Source organism: Mus caroli, unplaced genomic scaffold (assembly GCF_978045245.1).
Source record: "Mus caroli unplaced genomic scaffold, Mus_caroli_1 scaffold_13, whole genome shotgun sequence".
Lineage (NCBI taxonomy): Eukaryota > Metazoa > Chordata > Mammalia > Rodentia > Muridae > Mus > Mus caroli.
The window spans coordinates 39,662,124-39,679,287 of NW_028227268.1; the positions used below are offsets into that span (position 1 = coordinate 39,662,124).

General features: G+C 45.0%; 1 protein-coding gene across 4 annotated transcripts; it reads right to left on the minus strand.

The window, feature by feature from the left end:
• Positions 1–1,191: 1,191 nt before the first annotated feature.
• On the minus strand, positions 1,192–14,667 carry LOC110305110 (schlafen family member 5). 4 transcript variants are annotated; one of them, XM_021176903.3, is made up of 7 exons: positions 14,616–14,667; positions 14,466–14,478; positions 14,005–14,208; positions 8,671–9,698; positions 7,010–7,135; positions 5,097–5,820; positions 1,192–4,923 (listed from the first exon to the last, which is right to left on the minus strand). In XM_021176903.3, exons 4-7 carry the CDS (start codon positions 9,668–9,670, stop codon positions 4,116–4,118), a joined length of 2,658 nt encoding a protein of 885 aa, XP_021032562.1. In that variant the 5' UTR covers positions 9,671–9,698; positions 14,005–14,208; positions 14,466–14,478; positions 14,616–14,667; the 3' UTR covers positions 1,192–4,115. The 4 variants fall into 4 exon arrangements, with proteins under 4 accessions (XP_021032562.1, XP_021032561.1, XP_085685876.1 ...); XM_021176902.3 differs by lacking the exons at positions 14,005–14,208; positions 14,616–14,667 and adding an exon at positions 11,166–11,231 and having other exon boundaries at positions 14,466–14,496; XM_085829750.1 differs by lacking the exons at positions 14,466–14,478; positions 14,616–14,667 and adding an exon at positions 11,166–11,231 and having other exon boundaries at positions 14,005–14,097.
• Between the last annotated feature and the right edge of the window lie 2,497 nt (positions 14,668–17,164).

Sequence of the window (17,164 nt, forward strand, 5' to 3'; positions counted from 1 at the left end):
CCAGAGGCCTCTGGAAGGGTCCAGACTGAACAATGGACAAGAGAAGAGGCAAGGGAAGAGTGAGAGAAGAAGAAGAGAGAGGGGATTAAAAGAGAGAGGGCAAGAAGACCAAGAGAGGCTCCTGCGACCAAGAGAATGCAAGGCTGAAATGGCAGGTTTGTAAAGAATGAGAAGCTGGGGCAGGAGAAGCAAAGCCCAGACCCTGGACCACAGAGGGTTAAGGTAGAGGGCTTGGTGAGAAGCCACAGGTACGGAGTGAGCTTTGCCCCAGGTTTCTCTGGGGCCTGACAGATCTCTGTTTCAAACACTAGGAAGTCTCTCTTTTAAACAACTGAAGCAGTGAGCGAAGGAAGCTTTGTCGCAACTACCTAAAGTAAGGCAGAGAGATGCCAGACCCCAGAGCCAATACAGTCATCCTCACAGGCCCAGACTGTTTAGTACTGTCTTAGCTAGGGTTTCCATTGCTGTGGAGATGCCATGACCAAGGCAACTCTTATAAGGACATTTAATTGGGGCTGGCTTACAGGTTCAAAGGTTCAGTCCATTATCATCAAGGCAGGAGCATGGCAGCATCTAGGCAGGCATGGTGCAGGCAGAGCTGAGAGTTCTACATCTTCATCTGAAGGATGCTTGTGGAAGACTGGCATCCAGGAAGCTAGGATGAAGCCCACATCCACAGCGACACACCTACTCCAACAAGGCCACACCTACTCCAACAGGGGAGCCACACCTTCTAATAGTGCCACTCCCTGACAGAACATATACAAACCATCACAGAGAGGGTTTATTTTGCTTCTTTGCTTCCACGTCCAGGTACCAGAAGGTCAGGGTAGAAACTCAGGTAGGGCAGGAACCTGTATCCACTCTCCCCAGAGCAGGGATTACATGTGCTTCGCCGTGGCCCACTTCTTTAGACGGTTTCTAGGGTCTGAACTCAGCTCCACTGACTGAGCTATTTCCACAGCCCTCTATTATCTTTATAATTACTATTGTTGCCATAGAAACCAATCACCAGTCATTTGAATTCCCAGTACCTAACCTCCCACCCTCACTTTATTCTACTGTTTAGTGTGGTCTGATGCCATCACCTGTGTGTGTAAAACGTTAACAAATATCCCAAAGTCATTGTTCTTGAGAGAAGTGGGAAAAAAGCAATAGAAAGCAGAAGAATAAAGAAAAGTTCCGTTTTAGTTGCAATATCTTATGTCCTTTATTTTATTTTTTTAAAAAAAAAGCTTGAACCAAATATGACAGTGTGTCAGCACTTCTACATCCTACATAGTAAAAATACTTTTATGTTGTATAGTTTTCAAATTCCCCCATTCGCTACCCACTATTAATACCCACTATGATTATGAAATGTTTATCCAGGATACAGGTTGATAAAAACTGAGAAAGTCATTTATAAATCCATTACATTTATAAGTAAAAACATATGCAAAGCAAAACTTCATCAAGTGCCACATGGTAGAGAACCTAGAGTCCAAAAGAGCAGAAGCTGTCTTTCTCCCTGGGCACCGATGCCCCTGCTCCAGGGATTTTAAGGTTTATTTAAAAAAAAAAAAAATCCTGAAAGCATCTGCAAGCATGTGTGTCGACCCTAGAGGCACAGGATAGGTAGACTTTGTTCCCAATACAGAACATCTTAGAGATGGCCCCACATAAATACAAGGGAGATCTCACTTTTTATGGCTTTGTGATATGATGGTGTGTTGTGATTTTCTGTAAATTATTCCCTTCAACTCGTCTGTATTGGTATTTACTACTGCTGTGCTTTCTGCTACTAGAAGCAAAATTCTATACGTCTACCCAGAAGCTTTTTACATGTGTGCAAGCTCTCTGTGCAGAATAAGTTCCTTAGAAATGAATCTCAAGGTAAAGGGTTATAAACATCCAAGCATATCATGGCCATTGCCAGGTCTTTCCCTCCAAACAGCATGTCGTCACACACCTGGTTATGTGGCACTCATGCCACCGTAAGGGATGTCTCCCCCATGTGTAGGAGCTTTTTAAACTCCTTCTGTGCTCTTCCTGTCAAATTCTTTGTCCAGTTTTCCTTTAATCTTGGAAATTTTTCTTTTATGTATAGAAAAAAATTTTGAGACAAGGTCTCAGTATGTAACCCTGGTTAGCCCAAAACTCACTATGTAGACCAGGTTGGACTCAAACTCATGGAGATCCACTTGCCTCTGCCTCCTGAGTGCTGGGATTAAACTACCATGAATAGAAACTTTAGGGAAAAATATTTATGACATTTGCTGCCAGCATTTCCCCAGCATATTGTTTCTTGACCTTTCTGGCTATCCTGATACTCACTCTGTAGACCAGGCTAGCTCAAACTTAAGAGATCCTTCTGTCTCTGTCTCCATAGTGCTGAGATTAAAGCTATGCACCACCACTACCTGGCTCTTTGTCGTTTGTTTGGAGTTTTTTTGTTGATGGTGGTTTTTGGGTTTGATTTGGTTTGGTTTGGTTTGGCTCAGCTTTGCTTTTTGAGACAGGGGTTTTCTGTATAACCTTAGATGTCCTAGAACTCACTCTGTAAATCAGGCTGGCCTCCAACTCAGAGATCCACCTGCCTCCGCCTTCTGAGTTCTGGGGTTAAAGGTGTGTGCCATCACTTCCTGGCTAGAAGTAAATTTCTTTGATATAAATTCTCTAAGAATGTAACTAGATGCCTAAAGCAAACCAATTCTATGTTCAAGTTTATTTTTTTACAGTATTTTGCTAATATCTGTGCCCCTCCCCTCCCTGAGCCCTCCCCTGTGCCTCCACTTCCATCTCCCCCACAGCATCCTTTCTGCTTCATAGCACATGTGTCCTGATGCCCTACTCTCCAGCCCTCCATTTCCCCAAGCTTCTTTGTCTTTTTTTTTTCTGATTATTATCCACACCCACACTCACCCATACCCACACATTCTCTGATAAACATGGTAGGTTCCGATCCACCCATTAGAATGTGTGATTTTTTTTTCTCCAAGTTATTCAATTTATGTCATACTCTCTATGTTTTTTCATTTTCCTTAAGTTTTCATGATTTGCTTCTGCAAATCATCCCTGGAAATGAACTCTGGATTACTGTTTGTTTGTATCTCCCAGAAAAGTTTGCTCTGTTTGGCTCTAAATATTGAGTTTCAGAGAAGCCGAGCGTGGTGGCGCACGCCTTTAATCCCAGCACTCGGGAGGCAGAGGCAGGCGGATTTCTGAGTTCGAGGCCATTCTGGTCTACAAAGTGAGTTCCAGGACAGCCAGGACTATACAGAGACCTAAAGTAAATGACAAATGAGTATTTTTTCAGCAACGGCCTTCCAAAGGCTGGTTGAACTGGCGAGCGCACAGAGAGCAGAGATATTTGACTTATGTTTGCATACTGTGGTTACTAAATTAAATGTGGAGTGATGCCAAGCTTAGACTTTGTACATTCTTCCTCTTAGGCCCTCTACCTTCCAAACCACTGAACCCACACTTTGGCGCTTTGACGGTAGTAACTCTGGGTCTCCGCAGGAATCGTATTAAAGTGGAGTCAAAGGGAGAGATTCTGAATGAACACGTCATGTAGAAAGCAAAGATCAGAAACAGTAATGCCCATGAAAGGCAAAACAGGAAGTAACTCGACAAGCTAAACTGAACTGGACTCACCCTGAAATTATAGCTTGCAGTTTGTGAACTTACATTTCAAACTATGTCCTGCTAAAGATGGACACACTCTCTCCCTCCATCCTTCATGCTCTCTCCACACACCAAGATCAAGCATTTCTGCAGGTAGCTGTGTTACAAACAAGGACAATATCTGAGTCTACCAGAACTCAGCAGTCATCTCATGATTGGCTCTTTCCTCCCTACCTCAAACAACCAGTCCTTCCTGATACACACACACACACAGAGAGAGAGAGAGAGAGAGAGAGAGAGAGAGAGAGAGAGAGAGAGGATATCTCAGTGCCAGCTAATTGCTCTGCTGTCTCTTCCTACTGTCTAAATCCCCCATACTCATATTTGCTTGCCCTGAGTGTGGCTGACTGTACATGAAATGTTTTTGGTGCTTAAATGTTTAGATCAAAGACCTTCAAAGACAGCTAGAGACCAACCCTAGCTAACTGAAAACTGGCATCTTCCTATCAAAACACAACCTTTAAAATATATAGATGTGTCCTTGCCCTGGAAGCCAGAGAGAGCAGAGCATTGTAGGAAATGGCTGTCTCAAATCCCATTGGAATGATCCCAAACACAATACTTCTTTCCATGCCTGAAAATCGGTGGACACTCTCCAACACGACATGACTACCCAGACTATCCAACCCCTCCCTGACCTGCACTAGTAAACTGGGTTCCTCAGCGAGCTGAGACATGGACCGCCTCCTCATTGCTAGCAGAAGCTTGTCTCTACATTTTTCTATATCTCTGGCTCTAGTGAAAAGAACAGCAACATCCTTGAGGTAATAGCCAGACCTCCAAAGACACTGGCATTTCTCTGCTACATAGACTGACATCTGCTCCAAATTCAAGTTATCAATAATCTCTAAGTTGCCTGTGACATCTGGACCCCATTCAAGTGGTTCACCCACCATCAGGGCTTCTTGGGGGACATTTGGGGGAGGATTTGCTCTGATTTGATGCATTATATCCTGAAGGTAGCTGGTTATTTTGTCTCCGCTGCAGAGCATTCTAGTGAGCTTCAATAATGGTTTCTGGTGTTGGAGCTCAGGGAGGCCACTGCAACACAAGTGACTGGTCTGAAAGTAATCCAGGAAAATGTAGAGAACTCCTGGGCCATCTCTCACTCTCTGAGTGATGGCTTTGGCCTTTGCGAACCAATTTCCTTCCTCCGTTCGGAAATTCTGAGCTTCGTCCACGATGATATGTTGCACGTTATTAAAGGTATTTTTCATGAAGGTTTTCCGTGTCACTGCCTGGCAAATGTTTTTCCTGATGCAAGTGGAAGAAACACAGTCAGAGTTCCTCAGCTAAGCAAAGCAAGGCAGCCCAATAGATAGGAATAGTTCCTGAGCATGGTAGCAACAACCCAGAGCTTAGCCTGCAAAAGCCACACCCATTCAAACTGCCCACCAGAAAGAAATGAATAGAGTCAGGTTGCTTACCTCACAATGAACCTCTTCAAAGACTGGTTCTCACAGATGTAAAGAATGTCGTCAGCTTGACAGTTGAACACATTCCTAATCTTCCCCACGATCATGAGAGCTAGAGTGGTCTTCCCTGATCCAGGTAAGCCGTGAACAAACATCTCTCTGTGCTTGCTCAGGTTAGTTGAAAGCAACCCATACTGTTGGTCTGAGAGCAGGGCCACAGTATCAGACTCAAAGTTTAACTCTTCCTTTAACAGGGGTCTGAATCCAAACAAGATGATCACAAGAGATTGCAACAGAGCTTCCACCTGCTGTGTGGTTATGAAGTTATAGGATTCGGGGTAAACCGGCATTTCTAAGTCATTCCTTACTCTTTGGTGAGAACCCAGTGGTAAGACCAAGGGAATGATGCCTAATCTTCCAGGGTAGCCACCCACATTCACCAGCTTCTGCTTCAGGGTACGGGCGACTGTCATGGAATAGTGCCTGTTCCCCAGATCCCACTTGTTGCAAATGGTGTACAGGATTGGAACGTTGTTCGGGGAAATTAGAAGAGCGTCACAGATGACGTCTTGCCTCCTCTGAAGACCTAGATCTACAGCCCAGCTGTGGGAGAAGATCAATATCCCTTGAGAGAAACAGCGCATTTCCACATTTATTAAGTTTCTTAGACCTTTGTAATCTGAGAAGAGGTCCTTGTAGACGCTCTCTGGAGTATATGTAATCCTGTTGGGTGACACTAGACAAGGAAAGAATCGGAATGAATCAGAGACAAGCTAATAATCACCATTGCTGTGGGAATCTTTCTAGAATAAGCACTCTAACACCAATGAGAGTGGAAGAGAGGACCAGTGGATGAAAAGCCTTCAAGCCCGTGCTGTCTGTAATAACGAATTACACTTTAAAGCCACTAGGTGGAGTGAGCAAGCAAGCAAGATTTTATAGAGTATGTGGCAGTCAGCAGGATTTAAAGGGCCAGGACTTATTTATTTATTTGTCTATTTATTTATTAACTGTTTCTCCAGGTCATCCTGTTTCAGATGGCAAGTGAAGCCCTGCTTGGCCAACAGATGTACAAGCAGTGCTTTAAGTAAATCACTAAACAAATCAGTATCTAGTAATTAGTCTTACTCTACTTCACTATGGTATGATATAGATCTCGATCTTTGAGCTCTACCATGTATCAATGATCAGTTTTTTATTAGTAACAAAAAGAGAAGCAATCTTGAGTCTGAGGGAGCCCATAACCAGCTGTGACCAACATGGACTACACTGAGAACACAGTAGCCAAGGCAGCACGAAAGAGCCGCTCTTGGACTATGAGAACACTAGTGGGAAGGTGGTGCATGCCTTTAATCCCAGCACTCGGGAGGCAGAGACAGGCAGATTTCTGAGTTCAAGGCCAGCCTGGTCTACAAAGTGAGTTCCAGGACAGCCAGGGCTACACAGAGAAACCCTGTCTAAATTTGTCTTTGTTCTATGTCCTGGCTGTATGCAAAAGCTTAATGGTGAAACAACTAAAACCAAGAAAAATCCAGAAACACTAGAATGTTTCAAAATAAGAGAACCAAGAAAATCCATGAACAAAGTCACAACAAGATGTACCTGGACATGGTCCACACTCAGCCCTGCACTTGCACATGGCACATGGCAATAATGCACTCGTTCTCACTGCTAATGTTGGATTCTGCAACTACATTGCAACATACTTACCCACTGTGGTAATGGTTGTAAGCCATCACGTGGGTTCTGGGAATCAAATCCAGGTCCTCTGAAAGAGCAGCCAGTGCTTTTAACTGTTAAGCCATAGCTCCAGCCCCTCTCTGCACTTTCCATAGGTGGTTTTGTATGGACTCAAATCAAGGCTTTTCTCCCCCTAAATATGGAAACAGTCAACCTGTTCCAAAGTGGCCAGAAACAACAGTTACCTGGAAAGTAATCCTTCTGCAGGTCTTCCACACATTTCAAATATTTATGTGTAAACACGGTCTTGCTGCAGGGTGTGGTGTTTAACATACTCTTCCTGGGGATCATCTGAGGGAAACTGGAAAGGTCTGAGGAAACATGAAACAACCGTTGAGTACACAGAGGGCAGAAAACACTTCTTAGCTGAACCATTTGCAGATATTTGCATTTCCAGCACAGATCAGCTAGAAACCAAACCCAGGTTCTCTACCAGAACAGCCCATGCTCCTAACCTCTGAGCTACCGCTCCAAACCTTTAATAGTTAATCATATTGAAATAAAATTATTGTATATTTTTAGAATACTAGTTTAAGTGTATGTGAATAGAAAATGTGACGGTCAATGGTCTAGGATTCTGCATAATTTTGAAATGACCTTTTTGTTTGTTTGTTTTGTTACTTTTTAATTGGTTATTTTGTTTACTTTTCAAATGTTCTTCCCCTTCCTAGTTTCCCCTCCACAAGCCCCCCATCTCCTCCTTCCTCCCTGTTTTGTTACTTTTGAAGTTACCATTGGCTTCCTCTCATCTAAGCTCATTTTGTCTTGCCTTTTCTAAAACAGATGCCTATCACATCCCTGCTCTCTGGCCTGGCAGTATGGTTAGTGTCATACTGTGGCTCCTGAAATGGGAAAATGGAGAAACCGTGGTTTGCTCATGAAAAGCTCAGAGAAAGGATTTAAAAAAAAAAAAAAGTTTTTTTGCATGTTGGGAGTTGACTCAGCACTTAAGAGCATTGCCATTCTTCCAAAGGACTTAGGTTCTGTTCCTAGCACCTATTTGGCAGCTCACAACCATCTGTAACTCCAGTTCCATGACTTCTGTTGCCCTCTTCTGACCTTCACAGGCACTGCTCATACATGTTGCACAAATATTCAGGCAAAATATCTATATATGTAAAATAAAATTTTTTTAAAGAGTGCTTTAAAAAACAGGGAGGGGAAACTGTCAAAAAGTTAGTTAGAAAGGACACACCTGTTGGTGTGTAGTGGGGATTTGCTGAGTGGTTAAGTGAAAGCTGGTATTTGGGAAGGAAGAGGTCTTAATATGAACGTGAGGAAATCTGTGCCAGGCGTGGTGGTTCACGCCTATCACCCAACACTCTTGAAGACTGGGGCAGGAGGTTTTTTTTTGTTTTGTTTTGTTTTGTTTTGTTTTTTTTTTTTGGTTTTTCGAGACAGGGTTTCTCTTTATAGCTCTGGCTGTCCTGGAGCTCACTTTGTAGACCAGGCTGGCCTCGAACTCAGAAATCCGCCTGCCTCTGCCTCCCGAGTGCTGGGATTAAAGGCGTGCGCCACCACGCCCGGCTGGGGCAGGAGGTTTTTGAGTTTGGGGCCAGCCTAGGCTAACCTGTCTCAAAAAGTAAACAAGAAAAGAAATGTGGAAGGAACAGAAGTGACTCTTTCGAATTGTCCCCGCATCAACCTCTAATGGGACTGCCATTCTGATGCATGCAGAGTATTCAAGACGAATAGTCAGAGGGAAGGGCGGTGACCTTCCAAATTCCAAAGAATTTCACATCTCTTCATTTCTTCTCTCTATCCTCCCACACCCCTCCCCTGCCCCTACTCCCCCCCCCCCCAGCCTCACCCCACCCCCAGCAACATTTCCGTCTTGTTCCCTGACCTGGGTTGGTTTCTATCATCCGAAAGGCCCAGTCATTCGCAGTTAGTGGCTTCTTATTATTGTCCTTTATCTCCCAGGAATCGGGCGCTTTGGCAAATGCTGCACAGCAGAATCGTTCTACCTTGATTGCACAGACATACCCATGAAGGGCCTCCTTATCATACACTTCAAGGAATTTAAGGTCATATTGCACTTTGTAGTTTTGTCCACAGAAGTGGTAGACGGGCATCTTCCTGATACAGGCATCAATAGTAGATTTCAAGTTGGTACAATTTATCTTTTCCTTTTCACATCCAATGACTTGACGTTCCTTATCATGCACACCAAAAAACACATAGCCCCCTTCAGAATTGGCAAGTGCAGAAACACACTTGGGAAGTCTCTCTCTAATGCCCTGTGAAAGGTCTGCCGAGAACATTTGAAATTCAACGTGTGAGGACTCTTTGAAGTTGAGTTTTTCCAGGTACTGGAGCTGCGGGCTATGAAACAAAGCAGAAGCTAAGATCATCTGATCGTCACCAACAGGAGCTTCCTGTAGATTTAGCGAGTCAGAGTCACCAGGAATCCTAGGATCCTGGACCCTTCTAAGGAATTCCAGGGCTTCTTCAGGATCCATGACCTCAGTTAATGTTCCACATCTGTGGTACAAATTGGAACACAAGGTAGCGAGCCGCACGTGCGAGGCTGCCACGTCCCACGAACTCACATATATTAAAAAGAGCTTTCCATGCAGCATCTCGTCTAAATGGTTTCTGAACAATGGTGGCAGATTCAGGCCAACTCCATCCCTCTCAAAATTATAGTCTCCGTTCTCAATCTCAACCCTGACCACTCCGCCGCCGGAATTCAGCAGAGCGCACACAGCTTGCGAGATGGTTTCGTTCTGTTTCATGCGATGTGTGGCGTCCATTTCCACCCTTTGCCTAACCCCAAGGGTCGCTTTTCCTCCATCTTGTATACATTCCGCAAAGTTCAGTTCCAAATCCTTCAGGAAACTCATCTTCTCCGCCTTTAGCTGAAATCTTTTCCTGAAACCCAGAAAGATAGAACCATTAGACTAGAACAAGAAGGCGCAGGTGGGAAATGAAGTTTTAAGGACTCCTTTCTGAAGTTGACCCTTTATCCCACATAGCTTGAGGCCAGCTTCATGAAAGAGGCTAAGTCTGTGGGACGGCCACAGGGAACTGCTCGTTTGAGTTTGCTTGCTTTTTAAAATGTGTTGTGCCCATGTACTGGCCAGTACCACAGCATGCACAAGGAGGTCAGAAGTCAGTTCTCTCCCACCTTGTGGGATTTGGGATGGAACTCAGGTCATCAGGCCTACGTGCAAGCACTTCTACACACTGAGCCATCTTATCAGAGCTGTAGTTTTGGGGGACTATTTTGGTCAAGTTCTCTGAGTGGCAAAGTCTCTCAGGTCATCTGTAAAACCTGGGAAATTTTCTAATAGTACTTGTAGACCCCAAGAAGGAAGCTTCCTTGGTCAAAAGCAATCTGTGTAGTACACTGGTGTTTGTCATCTTGCTTCATTTTTATTTCTCTCCACTGATCAAGACTAGGAAATTTCTAAGATTTTTTTTTTTTTTAGTCCAATGTGATTTTATTAGTAATTTATCGTTGTTACTATGGAAAAGATGATTTTTGAACCCTCTGATCCAGGTGGTTTCTATTTGTGTCAAAAAGAAAGTTGTATATGCACATGCACACATACACATGTAGACACACATATGCACACACACACACACACATGCTTAGAATATTGATGCAATACAAATCTGGTTAGGAAGGCAAAGACAGAATTCCTGCAGCTATGTCTGGCAGAATTTCATGAACAAAATTAGTGACTATTTGGAACAATAGGAATGGCAGTTTAATGCAGACTTTCAGCATTTAGGAAGGTGTGTGATTTGGTAGCATACCTCTAAGAAGCAAGTTTGGTTTTTTTCTAGATGAGTAGAGTATTTAGACATAGAACACCCTGAAGAGCTATCAATCAACAGGAAGAGTGAAAGCCATCTCCACACCTGCATCTCATGTCACCAACCTTTGAACCCAGACCCAACCATCTGTGTCCCCTCATGAGGTTGGCTGCAAACCAGAGAGATGACTTTTTGGATCAAAGCTAGAATCTCATGACAAAAACTCAAGATAGATGGAGAACCATATCTGGTTTTATTAGTGACCTAAGATTCTTGGTCTAAACGGACACCAGTTCAGGGAGAATTGCAAAGTTGCTGGTCTGTAGGGCCAATTCTCCCCAGCAACTCTCATTGTTATGGTTAATAGGGCACAGGAAAGAGAGAAGGAGATAAAAAGGAATAGGCTGACTCCACCCAGGACTCCGCCCTCAAGTGAGAATCATTAACAAAACTCAAACTGAAAGCAAGTAGCTGAGAACTTCATACAAGAGATCTGAGCCGCAGCTCACCACATCAGTGCAGAACCAACAAGCCCCCATCTGCAAAGCACAAGAGGCGTGCGTGATGGGTACTCACCTGGCCAAAGGCTGAGCTCTAGAGCAGCAAGTGGTGAGATGGTGTCTTGCTGGAACCTCCAGGAAACTGTGGGTATTATTAAGAGCGCTCACTTGAGAGCATGATACTGATTCTGAGCTAACTATAACTAGAGAGTCGACCACCATCATTTTCATTGGCTGGATCTCACAGGAAGGAGAGTTGAAATAAGCTTGGGTGTGATCTGACTGAGATTGTTGTTACTGGGGAAACAGGCAACCTGCTAGAAATGGAGCATCCTTCGTGATTAATTTAGAGAACATATTTGGCTTCCTGAGTAGGAAATAGAGGTGAAATCAGAGAAGCTGCCAGTTATTAGCCAATCAAGTTTTAAATAATCAGGGGTTATGATTTGGTTGCTACAGAGTGTGTGGTCAGATTCATATTCTCTGTCTCTTTCTCAACATTTTCCCTTGGGTTAGGCAGACATTTCATATACATGGCATTAAATGAATAATATAGGAAAGAAAGGGATGGAGAGATGGCTCAGTGAAAGAACACTGGCTGTTCTTCCACAGGACCTGAGTTCAAATCCCAGTCCCACGTGGTGGATAACAACTGTCTGTAACTTGGAATCTGAAACCCTCTTCTGGCTTCCAAGGGCACAGCATGCATACAGTCAACAGACATACATGTACGCTAAACACCAAGATACATAAAAGAAAATAATGACATCCTTTTAAAACTTCATTTATTTTTAATCTATGTATCTGGGTGTTCTGTCCACATGTATGCATGTGTGTGCCTGGTGTCTGTGCAGGCCAGAGAGTGAGTTAGATTCCCTAAAGCTGAAATTACTGATGGCTGTGAGCTGCCTTGGGAGAGCTAGGAATCAACTCAAGTCTTCTGCAATCATAAGCAGTGCTCTTAATTGCCACCTCTCTAGCCCCAAACAAATAGAGCTTTTTAAAAAATAGAAAAGAAAAACTCAATACAGTGGGCTATAAGAATTTCCCTTCTTGGATTGAAGCCCCTAAGAGGATAGGAACTCTATAGAAAAACCAACAGAGTCAACTAACCTGGACCCTTGGAGGTTCTCAGAGTCTCAACCACCAACCAAAGAACATTCCTTGCAAGTAGGAGACCCTGAGTTTTCACCCCAACACTGCCGGAAACAACCATCTGCTGGTTGTTTTTTGGTTTTTTTGTTTTTGTTTTTCTGTAGAAACAAAATCTATGATAAAAACCAATGGCTCTAAGTCTGCACTTTGAGACTTTTTTAAAGAAAAAGTCTTACTGTGCAGCCCTGGGTGACCTAGAACTCACTATGTAGACCAGGTTGGTCTTGAACTTCTGAAGATCCACCTGCGACTGTCTTTCCAGTGCTGGGACTAACGGGTGTGGTCTCACCTGGCATTTTAAGACTTTTAGGGGGGCTGGTGAGATGGCTCAGTGGGTAAGAGCACCCGACTGCTCTTCCAAAGGTCAGGAGTTCAAATCCCAGCAACCACATGGTGGCTCACAACCATCCGTAACAAGATCTGACTCCCTCTTCTGGAGTGTCTGAAGACAGCTACAGTGTACTTACATATAATAAATAAATAAATCTTTTAAAAAAATTATATTAAAAAAAAAAGACTTTTAGATGCCTCTAATCTTTGTTTTCCTTCTCCCTTGCTTGTTATAAATCTAGACTTCTTAGATCCACCAAGTGCCCTCTCAGTGAAAACCTACTGTGTGCTGAGGAGAACAGTAGGCTTTACAAACTGTGCACAATTTAAAAGACACCTCCTCTCCTCCCTTGCAGTTACATAAGAGCAGGAAGTAATACCCTCGAGAAGTTTGAGAGTAGTTTTTCGTTTTGTTTCATATTTTCACCGACAAAGACATTAGAACGTAGAGACTGCCTTTTGGGTCCAGCGGCGACTCCTGAAAGTCCTCCTGCTATGTCAATAATTCAGAAATGGAGTTCTGCTTTCTGATTGGCAGAACTCCTATCCCATCTCGAAAGTCCACAGCCATGTCAGTCTCTTCTTTCACTTTCACAAAGATAGCGGCATTTAAATTTTAAATGTCTTCTGGCATTTAAATTTTAAATGTCTTCTGGCATTTAAACCCTTCCATCATCTGGTTCAGCGTGCTGTGGCACTAAAGTCACTGCTCTGGTATAGGTTCAGACACAGAAACCCTCCGTTCCTGCCTATTCCCCTCTCCCACTTCCCCCCACCACACATACACACGCACACACACACACACACATTAGGGATCAGTTTCTATTTCCCAGGCACGACAAACTCAGCTTTAGAGAACAGTACACCCACTTCCTCTTAGGGCTTTGCCTCTGAACCACCAACAACCACCTCACCCCAACCCTAGGACCTGAGGAGCTACCACCAAATGCTTTCATCTCTCTGATCACTTCCCCTGTCACTTCTGCTTTCAGAACCACCCTGTTTAAAGGGAAACAAAGTCACGGAATCACGCTTTGCAGACCTGCTTCTTTGGACTGCCCACTGAATTGTTGTTAACCGCGTTATCAGTTATTACGGACACTGGGCTCTATAGGCACCAAGCCAGAGGTTTAAAGGTGACTCTGGTGATAGACACTTCGCGTCTCCTCCCCGGGATAGGTCCCTCTCCTCACTCGGCCACCTTCCCCGGGACTTCCCTTCCCAAGCCTTCAACACCTCCGGCCCTCTGCCGCCCAAGCCTATGGACCCTAGATGCTTCCCAGCCGGCTATCCTTGGATGTTACCACAGGTTATGGGAAGCGAACTCTGGAATTCAGGCGCGGCACCCTGCCTCCCCACAACCTCGCAGGGGAACCTGATGACCCTGGATCTGATAAAACTTGTGCAAAAGACTATGAAGGACCCGTTACCCGCTGGAGTCTGTCCTCCGCAGCCCGCAGGGCGCCCCGTCTCCTGGAGTCAGAGCTGATGTCCTGGGTCCAGAGTGGAGACCTCTACCCTGTGGTCCTTAAATCAGCTGAGCGCAGTGACATCGCACGGGGCGGGGCACTCTGCAGAAAGCAGTCCTGTTCCATGGACCAGGAAACCCCAGTGCTTCCAGTAACTTCGGTTAACTTTAAGAAAGAGGAGAGCTTTTTTTTTTTTCTTTTTCTTTTTCTTTTTCACTTTGAAGGGGCGTTAATAGTTCTTACGGCCACTCAGGGAAGGAAACCTGGCACAATCCCATGTCCCCCAAACCTCCCCGACCCTACTTGACCCTTCACAGGACCCTTCAGACTCCACTACTCCAGGGTCCCTCTCCTCAGTGCCTGAAAGTCCCTCAGTTTCCCTGGTTTCTGCTGGAATCCTCACAGCAAGATCTTCAGCTTACCAAGGACAGCGATCTTCAGGATGGTGGGTCGGTGGAGGTACCGGGAAGAACAAGAGGCAGAAAATTAAAGCCCTCCTTTATCTCCACTTCCCCAAACGTTCGAGATTGTTGATATCCCCCGCGTCCCACCCCCGCCCCGCTTTCCTCTACCTTTACCCTCCAGGCGCGGTTTCCTGCAGAACAAGCTGCTGCTTGGGGGATGAAGGGGGGGACAGGGTAGTTCGAAAGGATCCAGAGCAGGATATGCTGCAACTGGGGGTGAGGGTGGAGGCGGAAAAGGACTGAGCTCCCAGGGGGCTAACTCCAGCCTAGATTTCCCGACCCTGTGACACGTGGAACTCCTAAGCATTCCTCCAGTTCTGGAGCCAACTGTCGCCTCTCCTGCCCGTCTTTGCGCTTCTTAATGTTCTGGCGAGTACAAATTTCTCTTAACTCTTTACAACTCAGGCATGGATACCCCCAGAACCCCTGGAGCTGGGGGAACAAATCAGGTTCCCTCCTCCCCAACAGACTAAAGAAGCAAGCTAAAGGAAGCGGAAAGGGGGAGGGGTGCTGTTAAAGAGATTTAAAGCCATTAATAATCCCTCTATTAGTTAGAGACTCAGCTGCCAGCATTTTCCCTTCTCCTGCAGTCAACGCAGTTGGAGGCTGCAGTCAGTAAGTCCAGAAAAGCCCAAGGATGTCACAGAGAGATTCATGTTGGATTCTGTAGCCTTGTGACTCATGGGGGGAGGGGGTGGAGAAGGCACGGGGACTGGGACCTGGTGACCACACCCTTTCATAGCAGCCAGAAGCATAGAGCCTGATCAGCCTTTTTACATTTCCTCTTTGAAATCCAGATAACTGATTTATAATATTCCCTTTTAAGCAAAGATACATTTCTCACTCTCCATATGTGTCCATGTGTGTGCAGGTACACACACATGTACAGCTATACATGCACATGCATGTTTATACAAGAAAGCCAGAGGACAGTTCATCTACCCTTCTGTAAACACCTTCTGCCTCGTTTTGAGACAGGTTCTTTCATTGAACTCACCAAATAGGCCAAGATGGTGGGCCAGCAAGCACCCAGTGCTTCCTCTGTGCCTTCCAGGCACTGGGATTACAAACACGGGGTTTGTAGAGATGAAACTCAGATTTGAGCTACCTCTCTAGGCCTCTTTAACCTTTCCTGACAGTGAGTTAAAAGTAAACTCTTCATAGACATGCTTACAACGCTCCTTACAACGTTTGCCATTTGATAAAGTGGAATAAAACGAGCTCGGTCGTGAGAGGAAATTGACGTTTTATCAACATCTGTTTAAATGAACAACACATAGCATAGTTAATGATGGAAGAGCCTATCCTGCAGAGCACCTACACTGAGGTCCAAGAGTGCCCTGACTCTTTTCCTGTCCCAGTAGATAGGGCTCTTCTCAGGAAGCTTAGACCTTCAATCAAGTCTCGATTTTCTGTTGGGGGAACAGAAAAACAGAAGTGGCTTGGAAGTTTCTTTTTGCACTTTTCCCTCAGATTTCAATCACCGTAACAGAAACAAAAATTCTCTAGACAGTGCCCTCCCTTTGGAGTGTCAGTTGAGACAGTGGGCTTGGAAACTACTTGGGGGAATCTCACACGGGGAAAAGGAGAGAGGCTGGTGGCAGCCAGAGGAGGAACTGACTCTCTGGAAGAGCTTTCCCACAGCTCTGACAACTTGTCAGAGCATCTTCCAGGACAGACAGAACCCAGACAGCAATGGGCCAACTTACTAGCAAGACTACACCTTGATCAGGAGTACTTAATTCTGCACACCCTCAGCCTCTGTTTAACTCTAAGTTTGACATCAGTGCCTAGAAGGACTTGTGGGTCACTGGGCCTCCTTGTTTGATCCTCTTCCCGATGAGGCCACACTGAATAACTCTTTCTCTGCTTGTCACTACTACTTATTTCTCTAATTGTTGTATTAAGGATGGGTGGCTGAGTCAGTTTATTGGGGGTTGCCAGGTTTGGGCTTTACCCCCCAAATCTCCAGCAGACAACTTTTCATCTACTGAGAATGAATGTTACCACGTAGAGAAGTGACTTTCCAAAGACGGCCATTTCCTACTCCAGCAAATAGGAAAGCACGTGATGTTTCCTGGCGGAGAATTAAGACAACAGATGAACCAGAGGCTATGAATCAACTGACCTTAAAATAAAGATATGGTCATCGGAGCCAAAGATTAGACAGAGAGATATCTCCATCGGATCTCTCCCCTTGGAACTCTGAGAACCCCATGGAAAAGGGGGGAGGAAAAACTGTAGGAGCCTGAGGGGTTGAGGACACCAGGAGAACATGGCCCTCGGACATCAACTAAGCAGGGCTCACCGGGGCTCACAGAGACTGAAGCAGCAATCACAGAACCTGTATAGGTCTGTGCCAGGTCTTCTGAGTACCTGCTGTGGCAGATTAACCTGGTGTTTTTGTGGAACTCCTCACAGTGGGATCGAGGTGTATGTGTGTGTGGAGGGGGGGGGTACATCTCTTGACACTCTCATATCTCAGGACCCTTTTCCTCCTCCTGGGTTGCCCCACCTAGCCTTGATAGGAGGGTTTGTGCCTAGTTTTATTGTAACTTGTTATGTCATGTTCAGGGGCTAACCCTGGGAGGCTTGCTCTTTTCTAAAGGGAAACAGAGGAGGAGTGGATCTGAAGGAGAGGAGGGTGGTGGGGGGCA